Source organism: Temnothorax americanus, unplaced genomic scaffold (assembly GCF_048541705.1).
Source record: "Temnothorax americanus isolate GAGA-0224 unplaced genomic scaffold, ASM4854170v1 Scaffold15, whole genome shotgun sequence".
Taxonomy (NCBI): domain Eukaryota; kingdom Metazoa; phylum Arthropoda; class Insecta; order Hymenoptera; family Formicidae; genus Temnothorax; species Temnothorax americanus.
The window spans coordinates 906,288-916,076 of NW_027509286.1; the positions used below are offsets into that span (position 1 = coordinate 906,288).

The following is a 9,789-nucleotide window of genomic DNA, read 5'->3' on the forward strand; positions in this document are numbered from 1 at the left end:
TACATACAGCCAAAACGCGGGCATGACCATTCTCATACTCTCATCTTGAAACAAACGGTCTATATCTTTTTACGTTTATGGTCGCGACGCCAACATGGCCGCGATCCTGCGCAATCCAGCGAATACAAAAAAAGATAAATATTTTGAATAACGATGAGACCAGTCGTGTTGTTGTGTACGGTAATGTTGTTCGTGAGAAAAACTCGACAATAATAATCATGTAAAAATACTTCTTTTTTAACAATCGAACAGCGTAATTCACCCTTTGACGTGCACCGGCGTTCTTAACGTAAGTCTGCAATTATGTACAATAATAATGCGAATTTATGTGAAAATAAATAATATAATAATACAATTTGCGTGGTGATATGCAGGTCAACGATGAGTATCAGTAAAAGAAAGATGTACGCGCTGGACTCGTCCGATGAGGATGACAGTTTCAAGCATCGACGTAGTTCTCTGAAAGTCAACTTGAGTTATAGCGAAAATCTAACGGATTCCGGGAATGGATCTCTCCGGAGAACAGAGGTCGAGAACGATGAAAAAGCGGCGGACAGTGCGCAAACTGTCAGACGACTGTCGAGAAACAAAAGTACATACGAGAAGAATCGTCGATCTGATCCCGACAATAAAGTTGTGCGAGGTGAAAGTGACGCAAAGAAGTATACTATAAATAACGACAATGAAATGTCCGTTCAGATCAAAGAAGGAATACAATTGAAACGTCTTACGGTAAATCTGACGGATATAAGCACCAAGGAACGCTATCTCGAAACGAGTTGCAAGCGTTTGAAAGACGCCATCATGTGCAAGACTAAACAAATATTTGAAAAGGAGAACGAGTTGTCCGTAAAAACAGCAATGGTATTGGGAAATAGGGAAAATCGTTCTGCAAGCAGTACACACAGTCCAAATATTGGAAACGAAACAGTTACGTTGGACATAACTGATCGCCACCCGAAGGAACGAGAACCTGGGGAACGATATACTGACGCTTCGAGCGATCGACAGAAGAAGGATCGGTACTCCAATATTGTTGCTACACCGTCAAAGAATATCGGACGGAGAAGTCTTGAGAAGACCGTGGATAAATCTAGATTAACTCAAAGGCGATTGTTCGTTAAGAATGACAAGCAGGTGGAAGGGCAAACGAAATGTAAAATTATCGATGATATCGTTCTGAAGAAAAATTTGCCATTACTTTCTCTAAGACGAGCGAGTCAAAGTGGCAGCCCTATATTAAGCGGTAGTAACAGAAGGCTCAGCTTGGTCAAAGCGCGATCCAAGTTGCGTTCGCAAAATCAGTTTGAAAGCCATAACAACACATATTCGACTGTACTCTCTGTTCAGAATATAGATATAGGATTGCCCGTTGTTTGCTCCACTTTCATCGAGGATGATGCAATGGCTGTTGACAAAGGAATTGACAATGATGCGGACACATCTCGTGCCACACGCACGACGAATAAAGTGATATCTATGGAGATGACGGAAGTTTACGGCGGCATTCGTACGAGTAAGGAACACGTGTCTCTGCAAAATAGAAATTTACATGCAAATAACTGTAACGGAAACAGAAAGGAAGAGAAATCCAAAGAAGGTAGTACGAAGCGAAGCAAAAATGCATCGGGCCTAGAAGACGTTAAGCACGTGAACAAAATTACTGTACAAAATAACACCGCGCATTTTGATTTACCCTGCACAGATAATGCAAATGATCAGGACGTAGCAAGTATCTACGCAGATACAACAGCTATACCTATGCAGGTATACCTATGCAAATCCATTGAAGACTCGGCAGCTGTTACAAAGACACGTGATGTGTTGCAAACGCGTAAATGCGACGGTAAGACTAAATATCAAAACGAGAGACGTACGATATCTCTATTTGATAGCAGTGATAAGATTCGGTCATCTTTAGATGTGAATACTTCATTGGACGCAGTGACCGAAACTAGCAAAGCGAGGAAATTCAACGTCAATCACCGAACGAATGATGCCAATCGAGATTTTACAGCGGTAATTAATAAGGAATCAGTAATTTCGAATAATCAACGCGAAAGCGTAAATACCATTCGAACGTCGTTGCAAATGAATACATCGGTAGATTCCGAACGCAAAACGTGGCAAAGAAGAAGCGATAAGGATGATAAAAATCGAAATCACTCAAGCATAGATACGGAATATTCATCAACAACACGTCATCAAGAAAACAAAGAGACGAATGACATAGACTCCTTAGAAAATATTAGTTTAATCGAGAGATTAAGAAATATCTCTATGAGAAATCAGATTCCTCGTAACGATAAATTGAGTGTTTCTAAAACGAAAGATGAAGATAAAAGTAATTCAAGTAACAGCGAAAGTAGCTACAGTTACGTCGAGGGAACTCCGTCTCCAATAAGCCGCTCGGTTTCATTTAAATCACAATTAAAACACAAGACGCAACATTTGGATGCAGCAACTTGTGGCAGCAACTTAAATTCGATGGATAATGAGGAGAATGATAAAACTAAGTCAGTTGCTTTGTAAGTATATGAATGTATACGAATCATGTGTGTGTTAAAACATACTTTTGAACTATAAATATTCTTACCACGTTTACTGTTATAAATATTACTACTGCATGATTTACATAGTTATATTATTACATTAATATTTCATTATGTAGATATGTATAGATTTTAATACAGATTAATTATTAAATAAGTTAATACTTTCTACGTTATTAGGCATTCAAAAGCTTCGAATGAAATGCATATGTCGACTGGAACACAAAAAACAATAGGAACTACTACCGTTACTTTGGAAGATACACCTAGCTGGAATCCTTTTATTATTCAAAACCAATTAACGGTCATAGAAGATGTGCCTGGTGGAACAAAGTCTGAAACGGGCAAGAGGAATATAGCTGTACAAAATGCGGAACGTGTTCCGGTCAATCAGGGCAGAAGAAGATTATTGCCGCTTAACGCAAATTCTCCAGTGTATTCCATTAGTCCGGTAGAGGTGAGAAGGTATACGCCTGAGGAATCGACGTCTGGAAAACGAAAAAAAAGGTTGACGAAAAAGCTTCCGAAAAGAAGGTCAATGCGTTTGAAGAACAATACAAATAGTATCAAGCGGGATACCGCAAGCAAACGAATGTGGTCGGACAGTGATTGCGATATACCTAAAAATAAGAAAAAGGAAAACAAGAAAACGCGGAAACCGAGAAAGGTTATCAGCAAGAAGATCTGCGTCAAGAAATTTGCCGACGAAAGCGTGTTGAATATATTACAACGGAATAGACAGGACAAAGAAGATCATCTGATAGAAAATGGAGATTCTTTAGATGATTTTGTAAAATGTCGCACAATATCTACGCAATCGAATAAATACAAATCCCGAAAGATCGTCATTGTAACGACTGGTTTATCAAAAGGGTAATTATAATCCATAATTCATCTCAAAGCATTTCTAATCCTGTAAATAATTTTTACTGTTGTTTCACGTGAAATTGCAATATTCTATTTCGCACGTAGGGATAAAAGTTTGGTGAGGAGTATCGTCAAATCTCTTGGCACGGCGGAGGTGGAGTTGAATGTGTCAAGACGGACGACTCACGTTGTGAGTACGGGTGTGCGTACGGTGAATCTTCTCCGTGGAATAATAAGAGGCTGTTGGCTCGTTCCTTTAGAGTGGGTTCTGAAATCCTTGGAAAACAACGGATGGTTGGATCCGGAGACGTTTGAGATGAAACATTTCTCTAAAGCTGTGCAGGTAAGACGTGCGTGATAGACGTGAATCTATGCGCTCGCGTATCGTGCTGTATGAGTGTTCTTGTGTTTTGCAGGAAAATCGGAAAGACAGACAATTATTTGGACCTTCGTACGTTCCAGAATTGTTCGCCGCGTGCGGACTCATATATGTCGGATACAGTACCACCGTGCCACGTGACACGCTTAAGGAACTTATAAAGACAGCAGGCGGATATATTACCGAAGATACGAAGCTTGCTAAAATTATTATTGACGCGAATGGCCTAAAGGAAACCTGGGTTATAGATTCTATCACAACAGGTGAACTACAACTGACTAAGTTTTATCAACGGAAATAAAAATACAGTTTTTTAAAATATCATAAATTTAAGATTTATATAATTATCATAGTACAAAAAGATATTTGTATATCTTACATATTAACAATAATTTTCTTTTATATATTAAATAATTATCTTTTGTCACACACACAGCTCGCAGAGATTATGTGGGAAATGTATATATACTCTCTACTTTTATAATGTCTAGTATAAATCATATTATTGATACAGAAATTAAGTTATTACATCACAGTTTATTTTTAATTATATATGAAGAGTATTTATATGATTTATGTAATAAGAAATTCAATTTATAAAACAATTATATGAAGTGAGATTTCTAATCATTAATAAGTGTGAGCTGTAATGTTAAATATTTTTTTAGGTACATAATATTTACTTGTGTCACCACACACACACACACACAAATCATACATTATATACACAATCATTATGTATACAAATGTAAGAGATATATTTTGTAATTACAGTTCTTTACATAATCCTGCTGTAAAAACCTCGTCTATCATATCCCAATAAGTATATCTGATTTTGCGCGTTGTAACTGCGATAAATCCAATGAGAAATTCCGAGTATCGTGTTTTTTTATCAAGTTTTAAAATACACACGCGCACACACACACCTGTGCCGTTTAATCTTATCGCAAAATTATTGCTGTGGGAACTCTAATTTCGACAGTTAAAGATAACATTATTCGATAAAGCCGATAAAGCGACAAGTAGGCTGGCTAAATTAAAACGCGTGTTCCTTCTGGCGTGACAGAACGCGGTACTACACACATATATACATACGTGGGACGCGTGGGTATGCCCGTAATGACATTTCGGCGATATACACATATACGTCCGAAGAAATGCGGAGCAACGCGAAGAACGGAGTCGGGTTAGGTTAGGGTTGGGTTACGCCGAGCGGCCGAGAGCTCGGGGACACTTTCGTCGTGTGACTAACAGCCAGCGGCACGCACGGCGTGTGCGATGTGTCAAATTGACACGCGTTTGCTAACATGCACCTTCGCATTCGTTTAACGGCCCACTGACTCACGCGTCACGGCGACTATACTCGGCCGACCATGGATTACACGTACGAAAAGTGAGTGGCGAAATTCGCGCCGTACTCCGTACCTGGTTTTTCTTTCCCCGCGCGTTCGCGCTTCGGAGTTCGGGCTTCCAGCCGCTTATCGCGTTTATCTTTTCGCATTGTTTGCACAATCCGCGGACTGCCTTTCGCGTACACTGACATATGTACGTCGACTAGCGCAGTGTGAAATTAACGACAATGCTGGACAAGTCACTCGACACGCGCGAGTAAAAGTAATGAGTAATGGAATAGTACGTTGCGTACCTTTTGCGGTCGTGTGTATATACTTGCTTCTTCGATGGATAGATCGTATCTTAACGTATCCCTGCCCGTTATGCCACGTTACTGCTTGTCAGCGAGCGTAATTTGCACGCGCACCCCCGAGAATGACGGACGCGGCGTGTCATTGTCGTAGGAGCGCTCTCCGTTACAATATGTCAAACATTTGATTTACCTTATATTGCAGCATGGTTCAACGCGATACTCCTCCTTCCGCGGACACGTGCATTCCATTTCCCAGGAACAATAGAACAATAATCACAGATGCGTACGCAGGAATACCCGAGAACTTGTTGCTAAATGTAATAGGATTCCTGGTAAGACTTTGATCTCTATCGTTTACTATTATTTGTTACATATGTTGTAGCAAGAGATAATGATATACGACGTTGTACAAAATATTGACGTCGTTTTGAGAGTTAAACTCTATAGCGTCTAACGTAACGCTAATATTATTGTTAACAGCTTTTAGTTATTTTATTTGGTTTATTACGTAAGAAAGCGTGGAACTATGGGCGCCTCGCGCTGCTACACAAGTCCGACAACAGATGGATGGAGCTATTCTATGGTGTTAATGAAAACAGAGACACCGATCCCTTGTGTATGGAAGCTTCTGTCAATTCTCAACTCTCCCAACTGGATAGAGGATTTTTCACGTGGATTGTTACCGCTTTTAAAATTACGTTAGTACTCGGTGCACTTGGAATATTTTATTTGTGTCTCTCATTACGGTATTTCTACGGTGTGACTTATTTGCTCGTAATAATCTTACACGTGCAGGGACGATGAATTATTACAACGTGCAGGGCCCGATGGGTTGTTATATATCATGTTCGGCCGTTGTTTAATCTTATTGACCATCATGATGCTGATTGTGTCACTGTGCATAGCTCTGCCGATAAATTTTCACGGAAGCATGCAGCCGGGAGATAGCGCAACGTTTAGTCATACGACACTGTCAAATCTGGAGCCCACGTCTTTCGGGCTTTGGGTGTATACAGTGCTGCTCTTGTCTTATCTGCCAGTCGGTGGATTTGTCATGAGACGTCGTCTGAAGCAGGTATTGCATGTGTTGTAAGATAGATTTCCTTTTTTTGTATGTATACAAAAGATATGAATGTGTTTTGTGACGTTTACGTAATATTGCAAATGAGAACTTGTGTGTGGATATAGGTGCGGGATACCAGGCCTACTGGAGAATTTGTAGCGAGAACATTATTGATTACGGATGTACCGAAACAACAATGCACCGTTGAGAATCTTAGCGAATATTTCAAGTATGTAGAAAAGGACCTTCTTTTAATCGTAAACTTTTCGTTAGCAAATATTTGTTGCTGATATTAAAAGAAATTATTTTGAAAATAATTTTTAGCAATCTGTTTTTTGTTTTATGTACGCTGTTTTTACGCATTAACAATCCTTTCAGAGAAGCATTTCCTGGTTTAACAGTGGAGGACATTACATTGGCCCACGATATAAAACGCCTTTCAAAGCTGGATGCAGAAAGAGATTGTGTGGAACAGGCGCGTTTATATTGCGAAAGTTATGCCAAGAAGAGAGAACCTTTGAAAATGTATCCTTACCCGTGCGGTCAGGTTCTTGGACATTGCTGCACCAAGGTAAATTGTATCAATAAAATAAAACATGGACGCGCGATCGTGATATCGATTACTTTGTATGCATTATCATGTAAGTTATTATCTTTAACGGAAAATTTAAGTCATTGCATTTGCAGCAAGTGGACGCTCAAGAATTCTACGCCAACGAGGAAATACGACTAACAGCGCTGGTTGAAGAAGAGAAGAATGTGGCACTTAGCAAATCTCTTGGAGTTGCTTTTGTAACTTTAGGTATTCCATTTACTCAATGTTTCCTTTCCTCTCTTAAATCAATAAGAAAATTGACAATTTATAATTAACAGGGACACCCGGTGCAGCTAAAACTTTGCGCAAACAGCTGAGGTCCTCGCCGAATATAAAGTGGATCGTGGATTATGCACCGATGCCATCAGATATATTTTGGGAAAATCTAAGCATCCCCAGGCCGTGTTGGTATCTAAATGCTGTATTAATAAATTGCGCTTTGGGACTTATATTGTTTTTCCTTACTACACCGGCTGTAAGTCAATTTCTTTCAGCGAGAGCACATTACGATAAAAACTACAAATAGGAAAAAAAAGACGCACTTAAACACATATATAGCAAAGAAACTGACGCTTATGGCATTTCGATACAATAAATAACGTTTCAATCTTCGATTGATTCTCTTTTTAATTTTCTTTAAATATTTAAAAATTTATACAAAATGTGTGTAATGTTGTTAATTTATTTATTTTCAAAATTTTAGGTCATAGTGACAACTGTCAACAAATTACCAATTACTGGAGAGATCAAGGAGCTTGATCCAGTACTTTATTCTTTCCTGCCTACCGTATTGTTAGTCAGTGTGGCTGCTCTAATGCCTGCACTAGTTACGCGATGCGAATTGCTCGTGAGGCATTGGACACGAAGCAGCTTAAATCGTGTTGTTATGAGAAAAACGTTACTTCTGTTGCTCCTGATGGTGCTTATATTACCTAGTTTAGGATTAACTAGTGCCGCAGCATTTCTAGATTGGACTGTAAATGATCGAAACAATACGGCACAATGGGAATGTGTATTTTTGCCAGATCAGGTGAGATTTCTAGCAATAAAAATTTAGCATTTAATGCATTTATTCTAGATTAGTTCAATAAGAGCACAATTCCACCTTATTGCCACATCATTCGTATGGCTTATTGTTAGTGTAGAAATATAAAATTTGCAGGGTGCCCTTTTTGTAAATTACGTCATAACTGCGGCTTTGCTCGGGAGTGGATTGGAATTGGTCAGGTTCCCGGAACTCGCGCTATACACTTTCAGACTTTGTATAGCTCGCAGCCGGGCGGAAAGGATACACGTTAGGAAAGCGGTACTGTGGGAGTTTCCATTGGGAGCTCATTATGCCTGGTTGCTGCTGGTCTTTACTATGATAACCGTCTACAGTCTGGCGTGTCCTCTAATCACTCCTTTTGGTCTACTGTATTTTGTAGTCAAGCATCTGGTACTTTAATACCTTGACAATAACTTGCAATTGTGACGATATATGTCCTGTAATGAAAATATATCTTGATTAGGTGGACAGGCATAATTTATGCTTCGCTTACGGACCGAGTATCGGTGGTGGCCAACTGGCTGGAGCGGCAGTTGGTGCTGCGGGAGCTGCGCCAATTTTAGCGCAAGCTGCTTTTTTAGCTTTAGGCCTGGTAAGAAGTGGTCTGTCTCCACTAGCTGCGGTGCAACTCACTGGTCTCTGTGCGAGTATTCTGGGCCTGGTAACCGGAGTTACATTGCCGCTATCGAAACCCAAGGTATTATAATTTGAATAGCTTCACGAGAGGCTACTGTTGAAGATTTCGTTCAAAGTTGTACTAGATTGAATTGAGTCATCTATACCAGTATACTATAATTTGAAAGCTACTTTCCTGAATTCAATTCTGTAATTCAAATTTTACATAATATTCTGTGCTATAAGAATAAGTGAGTAATCAAAAATTAAAATTATTCAGCTAAACGAAGAGAATGACTTCTTATAAAGCAAGAAAGATAAAAATTCTAGCAGAGCCTCCTTTTCAGAAACGTACAATTTTAGAATATTAATTCTTAATCGTCTTCATTAGACTCCAGTACCAAAAAGGGACCTCTCGACTGGTCAAAATTTCGTGGCACCAGTATTACGGAAGAATCAGATATCCACAGAGGAAACCATATCGACTGCTTCAAATTCAGAAGTGAATTTACCAAGCCCGACAAATACTACTTCCTCTATACAAGAAAGTCCAAAGCTTTACCAAAATTATGGCAGCGAACAGAGAGTTTAATATCTGTATTTGTATTATACTCGATATATATGTAAGAATACAGAATGCTTTGTAACTTGTTTAAAAAGTTATCCGTTTAGAAGTATATTCTAATTATTAATATTAATGAGCTGACGCAATTTAGGGAAATTACAGCACAAATAATGTACATTATTAAAACATTTCTTACATCACGCTAAGTTAGGTATAATTTAAAAGAAAAATTGCATAATACTGCTTTAATATCTCTGTCTACTTACATTTATAATTGTATTTATAAATTCATTACCTATATATACTTAATAGTTTGTGATAAGTATATGAAAATGATTACATTTAATATAATTAATTTAATATAAATTTTGTTTACTTCTTTACTTTATAATAGTTAGATATTAAGAATTATACGAAGCCTTATGAAGGATTTACTAATTGCTACTCAAAGAATCTCATT

The 9,789-nt window shown here is 38.5% G+C and overlaps 2 protein-coding genes across 3 annotated transcripts; both read left to right on the forward strand.

Annotated features, from left to right (window-relative positions):
* Nucleotides 1-53: 53 nt before the first annotated feature.
* Mcph1 (Microcephalin) lies at nucleotides 54-4,584 on the forward strand. 2 transcript variants are annotated; one of them, XM_077402174.1, is made up of 6 exons: nucleotides 54-289; nucleotides 375-1,846; nucleotides 1,922-2,528; nucleotides 2,733-3,425; nucleotides 3,525-3,762; nucleotides 3,836-4,584. In XM_077402174.1, exons 2-6 carry the CDS (start codon nucleotides 382-384, stop codon nucleotides 4,097-4,099), a joined length of 3,267 nt encoding a protein of 1,088 aa, XP_077258300.1. In that variant the 5' UTR covers nucleotides 54-289; nucleotides 375-381; the 3' UTR covers nucleotides 4,100-4,584. The 2 variants fall into 2 exon arrangements, with proteins under 2 accessions (XP_077258300.1, XP_077258299.1); XM_077402173.1 differs by having other exon boundaries at nucleotides 55-289; nucleotides 375-2,528.
* A 96-nt stretch (nucleotides 4,585-4,680) lies between these two features.
* Tmem63 (transmembrane protein 63) lies at nucleotides 4,681-9,695 on the forward strand. The gene is made up of 12 exons (XM_077402179.1): nucleotides 4,681-5,191; nucleotides 5,646-5,775; nucleotides 5,924-6,141; nucleotides 6,239-6,518; nucleotides 6,632-6,735; nucleotides 6,885-7,077; nucleotides 7,194-7,308; nucleotides 7,380-7,576; nucleotides 7,805-8,131; nucleotides 8,264-8,539; nucleotides 8,613-8,846; nucleotides 9,156-9,695. Exons 1-12 carry the CDS (start codon nucleotides 5,172-5,174, stop codon nucleotides 9,354-9,356), a joined length of 2,295 nt encoding a protein of 764 aa, XP_077258305.1. The 5' UTR covers nucleotides 4,681-5,171; the 3' UTR covers nucleotides 9,357-9,695.
* The last annotated feature ends 94 nt before the right edge of the window (nucleotides 9,696-9,789 follow it).

Bases quoted from the DNA above. Each gene is read 5' to 3' on its own strand.
- Mcph1 (XM_077402173.1), top strand. From the start codon at position 382: ATGAGTATCAGTAAAAGAAAGATGTACGCGCTGGACTCGTCCGATGAG. The intron at 2,529-2,732 runs GTAAGTATATGA...CTACGTTATTAG, and splicing joins AAAACTAAGTCAGTTGCTTT to GCATTCAAAAGCTTCGAATG. The intron at 3,763-3,835 runs GTAAGACGTGCG...TGTGTTTTGCAG, and splicing joins ATTTCTCTAAAGCTGTGCAG to GAAAATCGGAAAGACAGACA.
- Tmem63 (XM_077402179.1), top strand. From the start codon at position 5,172: ATGGATTACACGTACGAAAA. The intron at 7,078-7,193 runs GTAAATTGTATC...TTGCATTTGCAG, and splicing joins TTGGACATTGCTGCACCAAG to CAAGTGGACGCTCAAGAATT. The intron at 7,577-7,804 runs GTAAGTCAATTT...TCAAAATTTTAG, and splicing joins TTTTCCTTACTACACCGGCT to GTCATAGTGACAACTGTCAA.